This window comes from Macaca fascicularis, chromosome 7 (genome assembly GCF_037993035.2).
Source record: "Macaca fascicularis isolate 582-1 chromosome 7, T2T-MFA8v1.1".
In the NCBI taxonomy this organism is placed as follows: Eukaryota; Metazoa; Chordata; class Mammalia; order Primates; family Cercopithecidae; genus Macaca; species Macaca fascicularis.
This window is the reverse complement of record NC_088381.1, coordinates 171,195,457-171,218,458: the sequence shown is the minus strand read 5'-3', so window position 1 is coordinate 171,218,458 and position 23,002 is coordinate 171,195,457. Positions and strand designations below refer to the sequence as shown.

Below are 23,002 nucleotides of genomic sequence, written 5' to 3'. Positions count from 1 at the left end.
ACCCCACACCGTCTGGGCTTCGATCTCTCGTCGGTAAAGTCAGGGGTAGGACCCGAGTCTTCTAGGACCAATTCGAGCTGGGACAAGCCGTTTTAAATAGCCCCGCCGAGGCCATCAGAGCTGCGCCTGCCGGGCGGCCCTCGACACCCACCTCGGCCGGGCCGGTCCGAGACCCCCAGGCAACATGGGCCCGCGGGGACTGTGGGACGGGGCCCGACGGCCTGAGATCGCGATTCTGCTTCTTCGATACTTGGGGTCATCTTCGGCCCCAGGATCCGCAACGCGCGCTGTCGGACCCCAAACACCGAGGGAACCGGGTCCGCTGGGCGAAGGCGCACACGCCCACCGGGGCGCGCTCTGCGCATGCGCGGACCCCGCAATCTCGGCGGCGCACTCGCCCCGCCCCTCCCGTCCCCCCCGCGCCGCTCCCCGGGCCCGGCCCTGCCTTCCCAGCATCCCGGCTCCCTACGGCAAGCGGCGAGGCCCGAGCCCGCCGGGAGCTGGGAGCCGGGCGCGGGGCGGGGCGGCGCGCTGAGGTCAGCGCGGCAGTGGCCGGCCCCGCAGTGGTTGGCTGCGCCGGTGCTGGCCGCGCCCTGGTTGGCTGCGGGCCGCGGGGCTGGGCCGCCGGGTCGGGGCTGGGGTCGGGGCTCGGGCGCCGGCCGGGCTTGCGCAGCGCTAGGCTCCTCGCCGCTCCTAGTCTGCGGCGGCGGCGGCGGGGAGGGCGCGGCCGCAGGCGGGGCTGAGGGCGGTGGACGGCGGGGGCGCGGCGAGGCGGGGGCGGGCCGCCCGAGCGGGGAGGGCGGCGGCACCGAGGGGAGGAGAGCGGCCCATGGACCCGCGGGGCCCGGCGCCCCAGACTCTGCGCCGCCGGGACGGAGCCCAAGATGTCGGCCTAGGCCGGGGCGCGACGACGCGGACGGGGCGGCGAGGAGGCGCCGCTGCTGCCGGGGCTCGCGGCCGCCGAGCCCCCGAGGGCGCGCCCTGACGGACTGGCCGAGCGGGCTGCGAGAGGCCGGCGCGTCGGGAGCGGGCCGCGCGGCACCATGTCGGCCAAGGTGCGGCTCAAGAAGCTGGAGCAGCTGCTCCTGGACGGGCCCTGGCGCAACGAGAGCGCCCTGAGCGTGGAGACGCTGCTTGACGTGCTCGTCTGCCTGTACACCGAGTGCAGCCACTCGGCCCTGCGCCGCGACAAGTACGTGGCCGAGTTCCTCGAGTGGGGTAAGTGCACGCCGGCCGGGCCGGACCTGCGGCCCTGCGACCCCTGCGCCCCCTCCCGCGCACCCCCACGCCCGCCCGGGCAGACCCTGCCGCCCTCCTGCCCACCCAGCCGGTGGGCTTCGCCTCCTCTCGCCCCGGCAGCGCCCCCGGGCCCGCTGCCCATCTTTCTCCAGCCGCTCCGTGCGCCCTCGTCTCTCCGCTAGCTCTTCATCCCTCATTGCCCTCCCCAGCATGGACATCCGCGTTCGATCGTCCCGCCCCCTCATCCTGCCCCTCGGAGCCACATCCTACGTTCCCACTCCCACCCCCTCCCCCCTGCCGGGCCCTCGCCCTGGCCGCTTCCTAGATCCACCCTCCGAGTCTGGATATCATTTCCTGCAGCACTCCCTGGGATATCCGCCCCCGCCCCCGCCCCTGCACCTCGCCTTTGGGGTCCAGAGGCAGCGTGGAATTAGTTCGCTTTCCCCACCCCACGCTCCTCTGCGTTGTGGGGGCAGCTGGGTGTGCTTTCTGCATCTGCCTCGCCCACTGCCCCATGGGACCCCCTTGCATCTCCAGCGAGCCCAGCACTAACGGCCCCTCCTGGGTGACAGCCTGTCTACATCCCCTTGTTGGCCATAGCCTGAACACCCACTTTGCTGTAACACCTTCAAGGGGATTTTAAGGTTAAGGCTTTATTTTAAATAAACCGTGCAAGAGGACTTTTTTTTGTTTCTTTTTAAATTCCAATTCTGCTAGACCTTTGTGATATTTGGAGGGGTAGTTGGAGCTATCACTTAAAAACTTTCTCATCTGATTTTTGCATGCCTTCTCTAGTTAGTTCGGGATCTGTGTTTTAATCATTGGTCAGCTAACCGATTATGCTTTTTTAGGACAAAAATTTGGTTAAACCATTTAACGATAATTAGGATCCTAAAGACAGGTAAAAGCGCAGAGTGAAACCCTTTGGCTTCATCTCTGCCTAACAGCGGTGTGCTGTGAAGACCCTCAGACTATCTCACCTAAAACCACTGAGTGGGAGGAGGAAATGCGTATGTTCAGGCCAGACCTATGAAAACCTTATCCTTGGGTCATTTGCGTCACTGGGCTAGGACTGTTCAGTTTGAACCAGTAATTTCTAATCTTTGGGGCTGATAAAGCTGATATTTATACGAAGAAACAAATGAAAGTGTTCCACAGTGAGGCCTCCTGCTCTGCCAGATTGGTAACTGGAATTTGGAATTTTGTTTACAAATGAAATGTAAGTTGCAGTATTCTTTAGAGGGCTTCTATTGAGTTGCTCTGTAGTGAAATGTTACACACTGTCTTGTGAGAGCAGCAGTAGAAAGAGGCCCTGAGATCAAGGACAGCCTGTGATGCTTTATTTCCGTGGGAACTACCATTCTTGGTTAGTTATAGTATCAGTAAATTAAGAATATTTACTTTCTAGCATCCTTTGTCAGTGACATGATTTCCAACTGAATAATTAATTGACTTCACCATTGCTTTGAAAGTGAGTTCTTTGGTGCATGTTAAAATCTGAATATTTTGTTTCCAGTTTCTTTCCTTTTTTTTGGAGATGGAGTCTTGCTCTGTTGCCCACGCTGGAGTGCAGTGGCACGATCTCGGGTCACTGCAATCTCCACCTCCTGGGTCCAGGTAATTCTCCTGCCTCAAACTCCTGAGTAGCTGGAACTACAGGCACGCGCCTCCATGCCCGGCTAATTTTTGTATTTTTAGTAGAGATGGGGTTTCACGGTGTTGGCCAGGCTGGTCTCGTACTCCTGACCTCAGGTGATCCACCTGCCTCGGCCTCCCAAAGTGCTGGGATTACAGGCGTGAGCCACTGCATCCAGCTTGTTTACCGTTCCTTTCTGATCACTCGATGTTGAAACCCACACAGTTCCACTGTCAGGTTCAACTTGGTGCACCACCTGTGAGTGTGACTGGGAGGAGGAAACAGAGAGAAAGTTGGTTTTGCTGGGAAGGTGTTGTCCCACTGGCCTCTTCCCTGGTTCCCAGAAGGAGATTAGTCTGAGGGCTGGGGCCCTGTGGGCCGTTGTGCAGCCGCCTCTCTCCACCAGGCATTACTGGTGGGTTTCCCTGGAGGAAGCTCTTCTCAGCATGTGTGGAGGTCACATTTTATGAGATCTGACCTTTCCAAATCTAAACAGGAACTGTGTGCTATAACATAGACATGTTTTCAAAGTTATATTTTGGCTCTTTGGAAATTGTGATTACAAACTACATTATTCTCTTAGGAACTCAGTTTGCACAAAAGTATAAATTTTCAGTTATAGAGAAGAATGAACTTAGAAGGTGGTGTTTTAATGAAATATCAATATATTTTACAAGTATTTAAACTCATTTATGTTAACATATGCATCATTGTAACTCTAAAGTGGTGTATTTCTAGTTAACGTGTGTGCAGTTAGTATTTAATGTTGCTTGGAATTGCCTAGTTGTTTCGATTGGAAAGCACAGAATAATGCTTTTGAATAAAACTGTTTATAGAGCAATATTAGGTACTCTAACTTTCAATTACTTCTGCTCAGGAAACACATATAGGCTGTCAGTGAGTGGACTGTTCAGTTTTTGGATTCACCACTCCATGACATTTGAAACCTCTGATACATCGATTTCTGTCATGTGGAAAAGCCAACCTTTCCCCACTTCCCAAATCTTGCCAGGTATCTAATGACAATTGTGGAGAATTCTTGAAACTTAAGGAAGAAAAGTAGCTGATTCAGCCCAGATTTGGAGGCTTAATGAGGAAATTTGGAAAGTATAGGTGGTAAACTTTTTAAGTTTTAAAGGAAGATTGTGGCCTGGTGTGGTGGCTCATGCCTGTAATCCCAGCACTTTGGGAGGCCAAGGTGGAGGATTGGTTGAGCCCAGGAGGACAAGACCAGCCTGAGCAACCTGACAAAACCCAGTCTCTATAATAAATGTAAAAATAAAATGTTATAAAAATGTAAAAATTAGCTGGGCATGGTGGCGCACACCTGTGGTCCCAGTTACTCTGGAGTCTGAGGTGGGAGGATCACTTGGGCTTGGGAGGTCAAGGCTTCAGTGAGCAGTGATCGTGCCACTACACTCCAGCCTGGGCGACAGAGTGAGACCCTGTCTTAAAAATAAATAAAAGATTATTATTTTTGGCTCATATTTTCTTATCACCACAGTGGTTGCATGGGACAAGAGTCATTTCAACTTTTTTTTTTTGAGATGGAGTCTCACTTTGTCACCCAGGCTGGAGCGCGGTGGCAAGATCTCAGCTCGCTGCATGCTCTGCCTCCCAGGTTCATGCCATTCTTCTGCCTCAGCCTCCCAAGTAACTGGGACTACAGGCACCTACCACCATGCCTGGCTAATTTTTTGTTTTGTTTTGTTTTTTGAGACAGAGTCTCGCTCTGTCACCCAGGCTGGAGTGCAGTGGCGTGATCTCGGCTCACTGCAAGCTCCGCCTCCCAGGTTCATGCCATTCTCCTGCCTCAGCCTCCCGAGTAGCTGGGACTACAGGCCCCGCCACCACGCCTGGCTAATTTTTTCTATTTTTAGTAGAGACGGGGTTTCATTGTGTTAGCCAGGATGGTCTCGATCTCCTGACCTCGTTATCCACCCACCTCGGCCTCCCAAAGTACTGGGATTCTAGGCGTGAGCCACTGCGCCCGGCTGAATTTTTTTGTGTTTTTAGTAGAGACGGGGTTTCACTGTGTTAGCCAGGATAGTCTCGATCTCCTGACCTCGTGATCCGCCTGCCTCGGCCTCCCAAAGTGCTGGGATTGCAGGTGTGAGCCACCGCGCCTGGCCGAGTCATTTCAACTTTCATTGTAGGTTTTTGTCTTTAATTTTCCTATAGCTTGATTGGTTTCCTCTGTGAAATCTTGGACCTTAATGCTGTGCTTTGCATGTATATTTCTTTTCTTTTTTTTTTCTTTTTTGAGACGGAGTCTCACTCTGTTGCCCAGGCTGGAGTGCAGTGGTGTGTTCTTGGCTCACTGCAAGCACCGCCTCCCGGGTGCAAGCAGTTCTCTGCCTTAGCCTCCCAAGTAGCTGGGACTACAGGCACCTGCCACCATGCCTGGCTAATTTTTGTATTTTTAGTAGAGATGGGGTTTTACCATGTTAGCCAGGCTGGTCTTGAACTCCTGACCTCATGATCCACCCGCCTTGGCCTCCCAAAGTGCTGGGATTACAGGCATGAGCCACCATGCCCAGCCTTGCATGTATATTTCTTTATGCTATTTTTGAAAATATCTTGATACATTTGAAGGAACATGTAAAACACTTTATAGTTTCCAAATGTAAATAGTAACAAATACGGACAACCCAATGAGATGAATTTGTTGTCTTTCATCTTTGTCATATACAAATACTGTCTCATGTGTTAAATATTTTTCCCACATCTTATTTGTAACAGCTGGTGTTGCATTTGGATGGAGCTGATGTTTGAAATCCTAGCCTATGGGCATTGGACAGGCCCCAGTGGTCTTCTGCCTTGGCTGCTGTGTGACCTGCAGACCAGGAGGGAGGCCTCCGGGTTGATGCTGGTGTGGACACGCGTCACAGAGGCAGAACATGGGTTTCCAGTTTCCCGTCCGGGGCATCTTCTCTCGAGATGTGCTTCCTCTTCATGAATAGAATTAATCCTCCCAGTCTTCTGGGTGGTTCCTCATTTGTGGCTTTTCTCACCAGGAGTGTGACAGTATCTTCTCAGAGTCCTCCTCCATGGATGTGAATGCCCGTAGCTGTTAGTGTGGGGATGGCCAGCCCAAGGTGTGAGTGGGATGACACCACCGAATTTAATAAGTAAGGGTTAATTGACACAGTGCTAAACATCTCATAATAAACAGTGCTAGGATTACAGGCGTGAGCCACTGTGCCTGGCTCAGATACATTTTATCTTAATGATTTCTCTGGATAGAATGTTTGCATAACATGGGAACACTTTTTAAAATAATAGACTTAAGAAATAGATCTTTTGAGTAAGATCTGAATTATAGGGAAATATTAGGATTGCATGATAAAAATTAGATTATAATATAATTTAGATCATGTAGGTTCTATGGTAGCTGTTTGATACTGACTGTAATAGCATGAGATAGGACAGCTGAAACCATTAAACATTAACAACCCAGCCCTATCTTTTCTGTCTTAAAACTGCAGGCCGGTGTGGTGGCTCACACCTGTAATCCCAGCACTTTGGGAGGCCAAAGTGAGTGGATCAGGAGTTTGAGACCGGCCTGGCCAACAAGGTGGAAACCCATGTCTACTAAAAATTCAAAAATTAGCCGGGTATGGTGGCACGGGTAGTCCCAGCTACTCGGGAGGCTGAGGCAGGAGGATCTCATGAACCCAGGAGGCGGAAGTTGCAGTGAGCTGAGATTGCGCCACTGCACTCCAGCCTGGGCAACAGAGCAAGACCCTGCCTCCAAAAAAGAAAAACCCCTTCCTTCCATGGCAGTTGGGCTTTACAAGTGAACAGCATCTATCTTAAATCTAGATTTCAAAGAAATAAAATTGGATTTGAAGAAATAGTTCTCACTTCAGGATACCACTGTGTGAGCTACCTGAAAAATTAAAATGTGCAGTGAATTGTCCTTCAAGCAAAATACTCAAATGCATGTAAATTACAGAACTCACAACACTGCAGGGTTGACAGAGAGCACCTCTGCTTGCCTCCACCCTCCCTCTTGTCGCCAAGCCAGGTGCCCTTAGATATCTCCTGTTTGTGCTGACATTAGTGATGCTGGATAAACAGGCAGGCACACAGGACTGTTAATTCCAAACTATATTAAATACAGTGAAACTGTCAAATGCTTTTCTCTGAAAAGAGACAGAAAGCTTTTTTTTTTTTTTTTTTTTCTGGAAGAGACCAAAAACAATGTTACCATGTAATCTCCTCCCAAAACATACCTGTTAGTCCTATGACATAATACCTATTAGTTCTTGACCACGTTTGTTTTATTCTTAGATTCTTAGTGTTATGGGACGACAGTATATTATGGTTACCTTAAATTTGTGTGAGAAGCTCACGGAAAGGCTCTCTTGCTGATGGGAATGGATGAGAGGGAACACACACTCCTTAAATCTAAAATGAGAAGTGTTTTGGCAGTGTGAACTGTGTGTAGTAACCTTTCTTCCCCGCCCCCCCACCCCCAATAGACTAGCCACTAACTAGGAGATAAAGGTCAAGTTTCAGTTTGATTTTAAACAATCTGTGTTGGGGGTTAGGTTTTTGGTTAGTTTTATTGATTGGTAGGTAACTGTGGCAACAAAATTGTTTTTTGATTAAAACCGCAAAAAGAATCGATATGTAATAGAGAACTTTGGATTTTTGTTTTTCTTAGGAATTAGACATTCAAAGATAACTTTGAATGGAATTATATAATTTCATTCAAATTCCATCCTTGGATTGGAGCCTCTTTGGAGAACACTTGGGACCTACTGTAAGGTGATTCCCAGTGTTAGTTTAGATGATGATTTCCCTGACCTCCAAAATCGCAGAGTCGTAGGTTGGAAGACTGTTAGGAATTTTTTTTTCCCCCCCAAGACAAGGTCTTGCTCTGTTACCCAGGCTGGAGTGTAGTGACTCTATCATGTCTCACTGTGGCTTTGACCTCCCAGGCTCGGGCAGTCCTCCAGTCTAAGCCTCCTGAATAGCTGGGACTATAGGCATGCACCCCTACACCTGGCTAATTTTTTATTTTCTGTGGAAACGAGGTCTTGCTGTGTTGCCCAGGGTGGAATTGAACTCAGGCTCAAGTAATCCTCCTACCTTGGCCTCCCAAATGTTGGGATTATAACCGTGAGCCACTGCGCTCCGCTGTGTGAGGAATTTGGGGAGGTCGTATGAACCTGCCCTCCAGCCTGCTCCCCGCTCCCCTTGGGTAAACTAGGTTCTGAGCATTTTCCCTAACTGTTTCTGGAGGAGCTGCCCTCTAACCAGCATTTCTTTCCTTCACAGGACTGTGGTCAGCCTCAAGCCTCCTTGCAGGTGCCTGCTTTGAAATATCTTTATTTTATTTTAGCCCTTTCTTTCTATTCTCATTGTTAGTGACCTAGCTAAAGCTCTCAAGTCCTCAGGCCTAAATGAATGCCTTTCCCACTTGAAGTTTTAAATACCTCTGCCAGATCAGTCTCAAACTCTCTTCAATCACTTCACCTTTCCAAAACTGCAATGCCTTCATATTCTGTTGCCTTTAAAATAAAAAGTTTGATATCCACAAGTCAGTATTAGAATTTGAAATTGACCCCAAAAGACGCATCTAATATTAGTTTTAGAAGTTAAGGTTATGGCCAAGTGCAGTGGCTCATGCGTGTAATCCCAGCACTTTGGGAGGCCAAGGTGGGCGGATTACAAGGTCAGTAGTTTGAGACCAGCCTGGCCAACATAGTCAAACCCCATCTCTATTAAAATACAAAAATTAGCCGGGCTGGTGGCACACACCTGTAATCCCAGCTACTCAGGAGGCTGAGGCGGGAGAATCACTTAAACCCAGGAGGTAGAGGTTGCAGTGAGCTGAGGTCGTGCCATTGCTCTCCAACCTGGGCAACGAGCAAAATTTTGTCTCAAATTTAAAAAAAGTTAAGGTTAACAACACTTCCCACCATGCCCCGTGAGGTGATTGTCTTTAAATATAGTTTAGCTTTTATCAATGTAATGCATTTACTTAGTTTTGGAAACCAAGCAGTACTACTGGGTTGTCATGCAAGATAGCAGTCCTTCTACCAGTTGCTTGCTCTGCGCTCCAACTTCCCACAGACTGCCACTTTTAACTCCTCTGTTTCTACTTATCATTTTAGTTAGGATCACATTTAGCTGCCAGTAATGGAGAACAAAGTGACAGTGACTTAAATAAAATCAGGTTGATTTCTCTCACGTGAAGTTGACGTGTCCGCAGTCAACGCTGGTTGGACGGCCTTGCTCCAAGAAGCCTCCGGGGCTGTGGCCTTTTCCCACCCTCAGGCCACCATCTGAGACGGTGGCCATCCCACCCTCCTTCAGCCAAGCAGGCCGAGGGTGGGCTGTTACTATACAAGAACCGTGGATATTGGTGGGTGCTGAGCAATGCCTGCCTTAAATTTCATGTTTCTGTATAGTATGCTGGTACTGCTAATTTCTGATTTTTCCATTTTAGACATTGTCTGCTGACTTCTGCTGTAGAAGAGGCTTTAGAACTGTTCTACATTCTCCCTCCACTGCTTGAAACACATTCACCCCTTGCTCTTTTTCTGTGTCCCAAATATGTTTATATAATTTTGTTTAAATTAATATTCAGTGTCTACACTGTTTTTATTAGGTAACTGTCTTCACAGCTAAGCCATGTAAGATACAACTTACTAAGGGAAATATTTTTGTGTTATTGGAATGAACTTTCTTTCTTTTTTTTTTTTCTTGTAATAATCTCATGGAGTAAATTTTTGGTTTTTTTTTTTTTCTTTTTGGAGACAGAGGCTCACTCTGTTGCCCAGGCTGGAGTGCAGTGGCATGATCTCAGCTCACTGCAGCCTCTGCCTCCCAGGTTCAGGTGATTCTCCTGCCTCAGCCTCCCGAGTAGCTGGGATTACAGGCACCCGCCATCACGCCTGGCTAATTTTTGTGCTTTTAGTACAGATGGGGTTTCACCATGTTGTCCAGGCTGGTCTTGAATTCCTGACCTCCAGCAGTCCACCCGCATTGGCCTCCGAAAGTGCTAGGATTACAGGAGTGAGCCACTGCTCCCGGCCGGATTTTCTTTAGCTTGGTTTTTAGTGTACAGTCATGAATTTAGTGCCAGACGTTTAACTAGAACTCCTCCATTAAACACCTCAAATAATCTTATCACCTTCATCCCTTCCAGACCTGCCACTTCTCTGTTTCAGCCTGGGCTGTGTGTCCTGCAGGCCTGCTACTGAGCAGTCCTTGGAGTGCTTTTCATTCCTTGCAGGGATTATTTGTGTCTCTTTCCTCTGTTGAATTCCCTTTTCTGGATTCTGTGTCTTTATCTTTCGGTGGAGTGAATCTTCTAGTAGCTTCCTGAGAAAGAATTCATCGGAGGTAGATTTTTTGAACCAAGTCTGTCTGAAAATGCTCTTTCTTTTGTTTTTTGTTTGTTTGTTTGTTTTTGGGAGATGGAATCTTACTCTGTTGCCCTGGCTGGAGTGCAGTGGCGTGATTTGAGCTCACAGGAACCTCTGCCTCCCAGGTTCAAGTGATTCTCGTGCCTCTGCCTCCCGAGTAGCTGGGATTACAGGCGTGCACCACCATGCCTGGCTACTTTTTGTATTTTTAGTACAGACAGCGTTTTGCCATGTTGGCCAGGCTGGTCTTGAACTCCTGCCTCAAGTGATCCGCCCACCTCGGCCTCCCAAAGTGCTGGGATTACAGGCATGAGCCACTGTGCCGGGCCTTGTTCTGAGTTTTTAAGGAAAGGTTCTCAACTTTATCCTCTAGTTTTTACATTGAATTTTTGTTTGTTTGTTTTTGTTTCTGTTTTTGTTTTGAGACAGAGTCTCGCTCTGTCACCGAGGCTGGAGTACAGTGGCGTGATCTTGGCTCACTGCAACCTCTGCCTCCCAGGTTCAAGCAGTTCTCTGCCTCAGCCTCCCGAGTAGCTGGGATTACAGGTGTCCGCCACCGTGTCCAGCTAAATTTTGTATTTTCAGTAGAGATGGGGTTTCACCATGTTGGCCAGGCTAGTCTTGAACTCCTGACCTTGTGATCCACCCGCCTCGGCCTCCCAAAGTGCTGGGCTTACAGGCATGAGCCACCGTGCCCAGCCAAGAACACTTAAAAATGAAAGATACAATGTCAGAAACCAAAATTCAGTGTAAGGCTGGACGTGGTGGCTCATGCTTGTAATCCCAGCACTTTGGGAGGCCAAGGCAGGTGGATCACCTGAGGTCAGGAGTTTGAGACCAGACTGGCCAACATGGGGAAACTCCGTCTCTACTAAAAATACAAAAACTAGCCGGGCATGGTGGCCGGTGCCTGTAATCCCAGCTACTCTGGTGACTGAGGCGGGAGAATCGCTTGAACCTGGGAGGCGGAGGTTGCGGTGAACTGAGATCACGCCACAGCACTCCAGCCTGGTTGACAGAGAGAGACTGTCTCCAAAAAAAAGTGTTGTTGTTCTCAGTCTTCCTTTTTATAACATCCTCTTTCTGTTTCATGAAGGCCATGTGTTTTAGACACATTTCTCTTTGTTTAATGTTTTATTGATTCCTGCACACGTCTGTTATGTAGATGTTTCCCTTTGCCTCCTATCTTGTCTGTTTCCTGCTCGTTCTTTTTCACCTGTTTTCTACTTTGGTCATTCTCTTTGTTAGAGGCGTCTCTCTGAAAATCTGGTGATTATTGACTGTGTTTCCATGATTTTGAGTCGGCCGATTGGAAACTCCCTGTATGCATGGGGCAGACTTTAAGTGTTGAGTCTCACCATCAGGAAATAGAGCGTGGACCCTGCCAATTTGAGGGCCACTGCCAGAAGTTAGTGATAGAATTCTTTATTTTGGGGCTGTAGGTCTCCCCAGGGAGAAGTTTCCGGTCTCCTGCTTGGGGTTTATGGGGTGGGGGGCATAGCTGTCGGTTTCTGGTAAGGTGGCTGAGGTGGAGGAGGGCTGCTGGGGGAGGATCTAACTGCTTTTCCTGTGGACTTGAAGTGCATGCTCTTTTCTGCCCATTAACCACAGGCCTTCAGCCATCTCAGCGCCTCTTCTCATTCCCCAGTCTCGTTGCCTGCTGCCCAGTTAAGTTCTGGTTTTCTGGCTTTGCTGAGTTAGATACCATTCATCGGTTTGCTTTTTCCCACTGTGCAAAATCGTGTTGACATTTCTAGTCTGCTGTCGTCCCTTGTCATTCACTTAGCAAATATTTTTTAAGGACTTAAGATGTGCTAGGCATTGCAGCAGTGAAGAAAACAAAATTCCTGTTCTCCTGGAGCTCATGTCGTCCTTGAGGCTCTGTGGCGGTGTGATCATGTGCCGCCGTGGTTTCCAGGTGGGCGAGACGCCCCAGCTCTAACCTCTGCACGGAGTGAGGGTATAGTTCCTCTTTGTTTTGATTTGGATATGTTGCTGTTTCTATTCTTACACTTACTTACTTGAAAGAGTCCCCCATGAGTAGAAGGAGGAAATGGGATGAGGGGAGAGCAGGTTTTTCTCGTAACTGCACAAGCATTGGAGGAGAGAGGAGAAGGGGGTTAGGAGACTGTGAAGAAGCAGGGAGTAGCTGAAGAAAGTGTTGAAAGGGGAACAACGGTGGCTGGACAGCGCCTGCTCCTCGGGGCTGGGAGGGCACAGGGGTCCCTGTGGAGACCATGTGATGTGGGGATGTTCACAGCTGGACTTTTGTGACTCCGGAGTTGCCTGTAGAAACTTCATCTTTCTGGAAATGTCATAGAGCTGTGTTTAACCTCCAGAGCTTTTGGTATCTAGGAAATCACCCATTGAAAATAGACCAGAGCAGAATAAGAAATATTCTTACCCCTCATCATTTTCTAGTGAGACACAAAGGTGACTAGAACTCCCTTACCGCAGCATCCGAAACAGCACTTCAGCGCCCTTGCTCTGTTGTACTTCACCCTTGTTAGTGTGAAATCATTGAATTAAAATAATTCAATATGTCACTTTGTTTAAAAAACTTAAATTGATGAGCTGAATTTCTTTTTCAGCATTTCTTTATTTTAGAGACAGAGTCTCCCTATGTTGGCCAGGCTGGTCTTGAACTCCTGAGCTCAAGGGATCCTCTTGCCTCGGCCTCCCAAAGTACTGGGATTACAGGTGTGAGCCACCACACCCGACCCACCTTATACTGTAATTTGAAATACCATTTCTATTGACCCTTTACTATTGAGAAAGATGTTGATTTTATTAGTGGTTATGCAGCAATCCTTAAAGGTTAATTTTGGAGGCCAGGCATGGTGGCTCAACGCCTGTAGTCCCAGCACTTTGGGAGGCCCAGGTGGGAACATTGCTTGAGCCCAGGAGCCTGAGCAACATAGTGAGATCCCTGTGTCTACAAAATTAAATTTAAAAAATTAGGGCCGGGCGCAGTGGCTCTCGCCTGTAATCCCAGCACTTTGGGAGGCTGAGGCAGGCAGATCATGAAGTCAGGAGATCGAGACCATCCTGGCCAACATGGTGACCCCATCTCTACTAAAAATACAAAAAATGAGCTGGGCGTGGTGGCACGCACCTGTAGTCCCAGCTACTCGGGAGGCTGAGGCAGGAGAATGGTGTGAACCCGGGAGGCGGAGCTTGCAGTGAGCTGAGATCGTGCCACTGCACTCCAGCCTGGGTGACAGAGCGAGACTACTCCGTCTCAAAAAAAAAAGCTGGCTGTGGTAGCAGGCACCTGTAGTTCAGCTACTCGGAAGACTGAGGCAGGAGAATGGCGTGAACCCGGGAGGCGGAGCTTGCAGTGAGCCGAGATCACGCCGCTGCGCTCGAGCCTGGGCGACAGAGCGAGACACGGTCTCAAAAAAAAAAACCAAAAAGAAAAGTTAGCTGGCTGTGGTCATGTGCGCCTGTAGTTCATCTACTGGGGAGGATTGGTTGAACCCAGGAGGTTGAATCTGAAGTGAGCTATGATTGCACCACTGCACTCCAGCCTGGGCAACAGAGTGAGACTCTGTCTCCAAAAAGTAATAATAATAAATTTGCAGCTCTGTCTTAAATAGATGTTTGTTTTCTAACCCGAAGTATTTGAAACCAAATTGTTGAAAAGTCTTTGTTTATTGATAGAACAGCTTTCGGATGTACCTTTAAAATGAAACTGGATTCAAATATGTGGGAAATACTGTCTGACTAGCAGCAAATTGAGAAGTTACTGGAAATGCTCTATTTCCAGTTTTACCAATTAATTAAGGTGTCAGGGATGACATTGCTATTATATGGTATCAGAACAAGAAATATTTCTCAAAACATCAGACATGGTTTTATGTAACCAAAATGAGAAGCCTGGATATATTTCCTTCTACAAATATTTAGTTATTTTTTTAAAAAGCAAGATTTGTGTTTATGAAATTTTGATAATCCTTGTGACATAATATGTTAGGAGGATTTTTAAGCAGAAACCAGCTGTCAGCAATATAGAGAAACTTAAGTTGAATTATACTGCTGATAGTTTATTTATTTTAGTGAAGAAGAAAGGCTTCTCTACCATTTACAATTACCAGATAATTTCTTTTTTCCTGTTGTTGTTGTTTTTTAGTAACAGCTTTATTGAGGTTCAAGTCATGCATGATTTACCTGCCTAAAGCATACAGTTCAGTGTCGGTGTATTTTAGTATATTCATCAAGTTGTGCAACCATCTCCGCCATCACCACCAAAGGAACCCTGTACTCTTTCGCTGTCACCCCCAACTCTACCCCTACCCCAGCCCTGAGCAACCACAAATCTGTTTTCATTATATATCTGCTCGTTCTGGATATTTTCTGTAAGTGGCATCATATAATATGGGTCTTTCCTGACTGATAACCATGTTGTCAAGGTTCGTCTCGTGTTGCAGCATATGTAGTGCATCATCCCTTTTTATGGCCAAATAATACTCTGTTGTGTGGACAGCCCTCATTTTGTTTGTCCATTCATCAGTTGATGGACATCTGTTTTTTTTTTTTTTTTGAGACGGAGTCTCAATCTGTCGCCCCGGCTGGAGTGCAGTGGCCGATCTGAGCTCACTGCAAGCTCCGCCTCCCGGGTTTACGCCATTCTCTTGCCTCAGCCTCCCGAGTAGCTGGGACCACAGGCACCCGCCACCTCGCCCGGCTAGTTTTTTGTATTTTTTAGTAGAGACGGGGTTTCACCGTGTTAGCCAGGATGGTCTTGATCTCCTGACCTCGTGATCCGACCGTCTCGCCCTCCCAAAGTGCTGGGATTACAGGCTTGAGCCACCGCGCCCGGCCGATGGACATCTGTTTACCTTTTGTTTGTTTATTTGTTGTTTTTTTGTTTTTTTGTTTGTTTTCAGAGTCTTGCTCTGTTGCCCAGGCTGGAGTGCAGTGGTGTGATCTTGGCTCACTGCAACCTTCGCCTCTTGGGTTCAAGCAGTTCTCCTGCCTCAGCCTCCCAAGTAGGTGGGGTTACAGGCGTGTGCCACCACACCCGACTTACTCCTGTATTTTTAGTAGAGGCGGTTGTTGGCCGCCTGGTTGGCCAGGCTGGCTCAAACCCCTGACCTCAGGTGATCCACCTACCTGGGCCTCCCAAGTAATTTTTGTTTATTTTTTAATAACGATGCTGTGAACATTAATGTACAAGTTTTTGTGAGACACATGTTTTCATTTCCCTCGAGTGAATACCTCGGAGTGGAATTCCTGGGTCCTGTGAAGGCTCTGTGTTGAGCATCCTGAGGAACTGCCAGGTTGTTTTCTACAGCGGTCTGCGTTCCCGCCAGCCGCCCACAAGGGTTCCAGTTTCTCCACGTCCTTGACAACGCTTGTTATTTTCTGACTTAAAATTCTAACCGTCGTAGTGAGTGTGAAGTCGTTTCTCATTGTGGTTTTGATTTGCTTTTCCCTAATAGCGAATGTTGTTGAACATCTTTTCATGTGTTAGACATTTGTATATCTTCGGGATAAATGTCTATTCAAGTTGTTTACTCATTTAAAAAATTGGGTTGTTTTGGCCAGGCACAGTGGCTCACGCCTGTAATTCCAGCACTTTGGGAGGCTGAAGTGGGCGGATCATGAGGTCAGGAGATCGAGACTATCCTGGCTAACACAGTGAAACCCCATCTCTACTAAAAATACAAAAAAATTAGCTGGGCGTGGTGGCGGGCGCCTGTAGTCCCAGCTACTCTGAGGCAGGAGAATGCAATGCAAGAGAATGACATGAAGAGGCAGGAGAATGACATGAACCCGGGAGGCAGAGCTTGCGGTGAGCCGAGATCGCGCCACTGCACTCCAGCCTGGGCGACAAAGCGAGACTCCGTCTCAAAAAAAAATATAAAAAATTGGGTTGTCTTTTTGTTGAATTTTAAGAGTTCTTTGTATATACTAGATAGAAGCCCCATATTGGACATAAGATTTTCAAATATTTTCTACCATTTTGTGGGTTGTCATTTCACTATCTTGATGGTAGCCTTTGAAGCACAGGTGTTCTTCATTTTGATGAAGTCTAATTTAACTTTTTTTTTTTTAAACTGCTGATTTATTACAAGTCCCCAGGAGGGCTTCATTTTTTGTTTTCAACATCCTGTTCTTCAGCTTCCTTGTCTCTTTTTGCCCGTATGCCAAAGAGCCGGGCGTCGGCATGGACCGTGTGGAGACTAGCAAAGGCTTTGAGATTCTTCTCCTCAGTGATGACTTGGGCTTTCTCCTTCTCACATTTGGGATGGGCATGACCGGCCCTGTCAGCTGGGTGACCAGTTTCAGTTCTTCAGCAGAACTGTCTCCCTTACTGGGGGCCGAGGGCTTCCTGGGGAAGAGGATGAGTTTAGAGTGGTGCTCCTTCAGCCACAGCACCTTGGCCTGCAGGGACTCAGTGGACTCATTGGATCCACAGAGATGCCAATGGTCTTGTGAATGCTGGCCACCCTGAGCTCCTCCAGGCTGCAGCCGCGGCCGGTGCACACCTTGGTGTGAATACTGCTTCGTGCGGCACCACACGATGGGCCGGATGGGTCCTGACGCGGTGTGCAGGGCAACGTGGGGCACTTTGGCTTGCCTGGCCTTGCATCTGCGGATCTTCCGGGCAGGCTGGTTGAACCACGTGGCCATGTGCCAGCTGCCAGTCCTTGTGGAAGTAGAGCTTTCATGCCATTCTGGCTGGGCGCCATGGCTGCCTAGAGCCCTTCTGCGCAGGAAAACAAATTTAACTGTTTTTTGTTGTTGTTGTTTTTGTGTCATATCTAAGAATCCATTGGCAATGCAAATTCACAAAGTTTCGTACCTGTGTTTTCTTTTACACCTGTGTTTTCTTCTGAGTTTTTAGTTTCAGCATTTACATTTAGTTCTTTGATCAATTTTGAGTTAATTTTTGACATGAGGTAGAGGGGTTACATTCATTCTCTTGCATGCAGAGGGGTTACATTCATTCTCTTGCATGCAGATATCCAGTTGTTCCAACAACGTTTGTCGAACACACTATTCTTTCCCCTGTTGAATGGTCTTGAAATCCTTGTCAAAATCAGTTGACCATAAATGTATGAGTTTTTTTCTGGACTCTCAGTTGTATTCCATTAACGTATATGTCTGTTCTGATGCCAGTACCACATTGTCTTCATTACTTACATAGTAAGTTTTCAAATCAGGAAGTATGAGTCCTCCAACTTTGTTCTTTTTCAAGATTGTTTTGACAATTCTTTCTAAGTTCTTTGAGTTTCCATATGCATTTTAGGATCAGCTTGTCAGTTTCTGGTAGCAAGCCAGCTGGGATTCTTGTAAGGATTTCATTGAATCTGTAGGTCAATTTGGGGAGTATTGCCATCTTAACAATATTAAAAACTCTTGTCCCACGAACATAAGATGCCTTTCCACTTATTTAGATCTTTTAAAATTCAAAAAAAAGGACGGCTGTGGTGGCTCACGCCTGTAATCCCAACGCTTTGGGAGGCCGAGGTAGGCGGATCACCTGAGGTCAGGAGTTCAAGACCAGCCTGGCCAACATGGTGAAAACCTGTCTCTACAAAAATTAGCTGGGCGTGGTGGCAGCCGCCTGTAATCCCACGTACTCGGGAGGCTGAAGTGGGAGAATCGCTTGAACCCGGGAGGTGGAGGTTGCAGTGAGTGAGGATCACGCCACTGCACTCTAGCCTGGGTGACAGAGCGAGACTCCGTCTCAAAAAATATAATAAATTAGATTTTAAAAAAAAGTTTCATAGTTTTCAGAGTGAGAGTTGTTTAGTTTTCTTTTTAATTGGGGTAAAAATATATAAAAATTTGCCACTTTAACTGTGTTTTTTTTTTTTTTTTTTTGAGATGGAGTCTTGTGCTGTCACCCAGGCTAGAGTGCAGTGGTGCAGTCTTGGCTCACTGCAACCTCTGTCTCGCAAGTTCAAGCGATTCTCCTGCCTCAGCCTCCCAAGTATCTGGGATTACAGGCACTCGCCACCACACCCAGCTAATTTTTGTATTTTTAGTACAGACGAGGTTCCACCATGTTGGCCAGCTGGTCTCAAACTCTTGACCTCAGGCGATCCACTCACCTCAGCCTCCCAAAGTGTTGGGATACAGGTGAGAGCCACCACGCCTGGCCACTTTATCTATTTTTAAGTGTTCAGTTCAGTGGCATTGATTACATTCACAGTGCAGGGTAAGAGTTTCTTAAATTTATTCCTGAGGTAAATTGATTTTTATATATTGATCTTATATCCCGCAAAATTGCTGAACTTTTTAATTAGTTTTAATAGCTTTTTTAATGAATTCCTTAGGATTTTTACATAAAAAAACATAAATTTTATATATAAAATTATCTCTGAATGCAGATAGTTTTGCTTCTTCCTTTTCAACTGGGATACCTTTTATTTCTTTTTGTTGCCTACTTGCCCTACCTAGTACCTTCAGTACAGTGTGGAGTGGAAATAGCACTAGTGGGCATTCTTGTCTTTCTTCTGACCTTAGGGAGAGAGCATGTAACCTTCACCATTAAGTATGGCATTAGCTGTGGGTTTTCATAAATGCCCCTTTTCAGGTTGAGAACATTTCCTTCTATTTCTAGTTTGTTAAGTTTTTGCCATGAAAAAGGGTGTTGGACTTTGTTGTGATTTTTCTGCATCCATTGAGATACTTGTGTGACTCATTTTTTTCTATTGATATGGTGTATTGCATTAATTGGTTTTTGTTTGTTGAACCAACCTTGCATTCCTGGGATAAATCCCGCTTGATCATGGTATATAATTCTTTCTCCATGTTGGTGAATTTAGTTTGCTAGTATTGTATTTTGTTGAAGATTTTTGCATCTGTATTCATAAGGGAAATTGAGTCTAGTTTTCTTTCCTTGTATGTCGTTTTGTTTGTTTGTTTGGTATCAAGGTAATACAGGCCTTATAGAATGATTTAGGAAGCGTTCTCCTTTTTCTGGATGAGTTTGTGAAGAATTGGTAATAACTCTTACTTAAATGTTTGGTAGATGCACCTGTGAAGCTATCCAGCTTTCTTTGTGTGTTTTGGATTGCTAGTTCAATCTTTGTACCTGTTGTAGATCTATTAACATTTTCTCTTCAAGAGTCAATTTTGGTAGTTTGTGTCTTTTTATAAATTTGTCCATTTCACCTAGATTATCTAATTTGTTGGCATACGATTGTTCATAGTTTTTCTTAATAATCTTTATTTCTATTAATGTTAGTAGTAATGTCCCTTCTCTTATTTCCATCCTAGCAATTTGAGTTGCTGCTTTTTTTTTTCCTTCGTCAATCTCAAAAAAAGGGTTAAAATTGTACATTTTATGTTACATATATTTTACCATAATAAAAGGTAATTGTAGCCTGTAATCCCAGTACTTTGGGAGGCTGAGGTGGGTGAATCGCTTAAGTCCAGGAGTTCAAGACCAGCCTGGGCAACATAGTGAGACCCCGTCTCTACAAAAAAAAAAAAAATAGAATAATTAGCTGGGCATGGTGGTGCTCACCTGTAGACTCAGCTACTCAGCAGGCTGAGGTGGGAGGATTGCTTGAACCCAGGAAGTGGAGTTTGCAGTAAGCTGAGATCACACCACTGCATTTCAGCCTGGGAACAGGGTGATACTGTGTCTCAAAAAATAAAAAGTAATTGTAAGTAAGAGTACTTGAGATCCATCCACGTGATTGGGAATAGCCGCAGCTTAGTTCCTTGTGGTTATTATGTAGTGTGCACTGTATTCTCATCCCTCTCTTTATCTCTCCACTCCTGATGGACATCTGGGTTGCCCGCTTTGGGGCTATTAATGAGTGCTGTGACCAGAAGTTGTTTTGGCTTTTAAAATCCTTTTTTTTTTTGAGATGGAGTCTCGCTCTGTTGTCTAGGCTAGAGTGCAGTGGCGCAATCTCGGCTCACTGCAAGCGCCGCCGCCTCCCCAGTTCACGCTATTCTCCTGCCTCAGCCTCCCGAGTAGCTGGGACTACAGGTGCCCGCCACCACGCCGAGCTAATTTTTGTATTTTTAGTAGAGATGGGGTTTCACCATGTTTACCAGGATGGTCTTGATCTCTTGACCTCATGATCCGCCCGCCTCAGCCTCCCAGAGTGCTGGAATTACAGGCATGAGCCACTGCGCCTGGCCGGTTTTTAAAATTCTTTCAAAACTCCTCTCCAGATAGCTCTTGGGCCACCTCCCTTAGCTTTGGGCTTTACAAACGTCCTTGGAGGGTGGTCGTAGGTCAGCTGAGGTGCAGTTTTCTGTGATTTGGGATTGCCTCTTATACCATGTATTTGAAAGTATCAGAATACCAATCACAAAAAGTGCGTTCGGCAAGTACTATTTTAATTTTAATTTTTTTTAATTATGAAAATAAGCCTGAGCAACATAGCAAGACCCCAGTTCTACAAATTATACAAAAATTAACTGGGCATGGTGGTGCACACCTGTCGTCCTGGCTGCTCGGGAGGCTGAGATGGGAGGATTGCTTGAGCCTGGGGAGGTCGAAGCTGCAGTGAGCTGTGATTGTGCCACTGCCCTCCAGCCTGGGTGACAGAGTGAGACCCTGTCTAAAAGAAAAAGAAAAGTGTGCTCATGATAAAATAAATTCAAGCAGTACGAGAAGTAAGTATGCCACGAAGAGTGAAAGTCTTCCCCGAAGTTATTATAATTGTCTTGCTTTTTTATTTTAAAGCATATTCTAGTCTTTTTCCATTAAAATTGAATGTTACTTTGAAAGATTGTTTTAAATATTAAAAATCAATTTTGATTAGTCTAAAAGTCTGAGACGGCCAGACGTGGTGGTTCACACCTATAAGAGGTGGGCAGATTGCTTGAATCCAGCCTGGGCAGCATGACGAAACCCTGTCTCTACAAAAAACACAAAAATTAGCTGGACATGGTGGTGTGGGCCTGTGTCCTAGCTACTCAGGAGGCTGAGGCAGGAGAATTGCTTGAGCCTGGGAGGTCGAGGCTGCAGTGAACCATGATTGTGTCACCGTACTCCAGCCTGGGTGACAGAGCCAGACTTTATCTCAGTAAATAAGTAAATAAAATAAGAAGTCAAGACTTTTAATGAGAAATTAATGTTGAAATATGGTTGTTGCATGTATCAAGAAAACTGTGATTTTTGTCTTTCTCTATTTTTTATTGTTTATATTGACATACATACTATAGAATCGTATGTGCATTCCCAGAATAAAACACACTTAGCCATGACATTTTATTCTCTAACTGCACAGTTGAGCCTGTCGTATGCACGTTTTTTTATTTTTTTTAATTTGTATTTCTAAATGAGGAGTAGTCTGTAGATAGTCTGTGGTTTTAACTTGTATATGTTATCTATGGAATATTTTGGTGTCAGAATTACTGTAGTTTTAGGAAAAATTATGAAGCTTTCAGTCTTCTGTTCAAGAATATTTTATTTTATTTTTATTTTTGGAACAGAAGTACAGCGGCATAATCACGGCTCACTGCAGTGTTGACCTCCTGGGCTCAGGTGATCCTCCCACCTCAGCATCCCCAGTAGCTTGGACTCCAGGTGCGTGCCACCACACTTGGCTAATTTTTGTATTTTTGTACAGATGAGGTTTTGCTATGTTACCCAGGTTGCTTTCGAACTCCTGAGCTCAAGCGATCTCCTGCCTTGGCCTTCCAAAGTGGTCGTGTATTACAGGTGTGAGCCACTGCGCCTGGCCTTATTTTATTTTATTTTATTTTTATTTTTATTTTATTTATTTATTTTTTTTAATTTTATTTTTGAGAGAGAGTCTCACTCTGTTGTCCAGGCTGGAATGCAGTGGCACAATCTCTGCTCACTGCAAGCTCCGCCTCCCGGGTTCATGCCATTCTCCTGCCTCAGCCTCCCAAGCAGCTGGGACTACAAGCAGCTGCCACCACATCTGGCTAATTTTGTTGTATTTTTTGAAGAGACAGGGTTTCACCTTGTTAGTCAGGATGGTCTCAACCTCCTGACCTCGTGATCCGCCCGCCTTGGCTTCCCAAACTGCTGGGATTACAGGTATGAGCCACCGCGCCTGGCTGCCTGGCCTTATTTTTAGTATTTTGTAGAGTGGAGGTCTTACTGTGTTGCCCAGGCTGGTCTCCAATTCCTGGGCTCAAGTGCTCCTCCTGCCTGGCAGGCCTCCCAAAGTGCTGGAATTATAGGTGTGAACCACCATGCCTGACCCCTGAAAAATATTTTAGAGAGTGAAATTTTAAAGTATTCATTTATAAAACCACTTGAACTGGGCGTGGTGGCTCACGCCTGTAATCCCAGCACTTTGGGAGGTCGAGGCAGGTGGATCACCTGAGATCGGGAGTTCGGGACCAGCCTGACCAACATGGGGAAACCCAGTCTCTACTAAAAATACAAAATTAGCTGGGCATGGTGGTGCATGCCTGTAATCCCAGCTACTTGGGAGACTGAGGCAGGAGAATTGCTTGAACCTGGGTGGTGGAAGTTATGGTGAGCTGAGGTTCACCATTGCACTCCAGCCTGGGCAACAAAAGCGAAACTCCGTCTTAAAAACAAAAACAAAAAGTATAGAATTAATTGCTAGTTGCCCCTATTGAATGGTGGTATTTTTGAATACTGCTAGATCCTCAGTTGATCAGATTTTATAGTTTTTCTCCAATAGTATTTTAATAATAATTGGTTTGTAATATAAATAAAAACTTTGTTTAATATTAAGGAAAGAAACTTTAAAAATCCAGGCTATTCTGAATTAGTTTCAATTTCATAGTCTCCTCTACATCCCTTTTTTTTTTT

The 23,002-nt window shown here is 46.4% G+C and overlaps 1 protein-coding gene and 1 pseudogene across 8 annotated transcripts in view; one reads left to right on the top strand and one right to left on the bottom strand.

Annotated features, from left to right (window-relative positions):
• Positions 1 to 643: 643 nt before the first annotated feature.
• CDC42BPB (CDC42 binding protein kinase beta) overlaps positions 644 to 23,002 on the top strand; it is a 132,733-nt gene continuing 110,374 nt past the window's right edge. For all 8 annotated transcript variants that reach the window (XR_012416161.1, XR_012416159.1, XR_012416160.1 and 5 more), the window contains exon 1: positions 644 to 1,218. Coding sequence is in view for 4 of the 8 variants with exons in the window: in XM_015454231.3 (XP_015309717.1) it covers positions 1,044 to 1,218 (175 nt within the window). In the remaining 4 variants the exon portion in view is untranslated. The remainder of the gene's footprint in view (positions 1,219 to 23,002) is intronic.
• On the bottom strand, positions 16,253 to 16,958 carry LOC102143191 (large ribosomal subunit protein eL13 pseudogene; annotated as a pseudogene).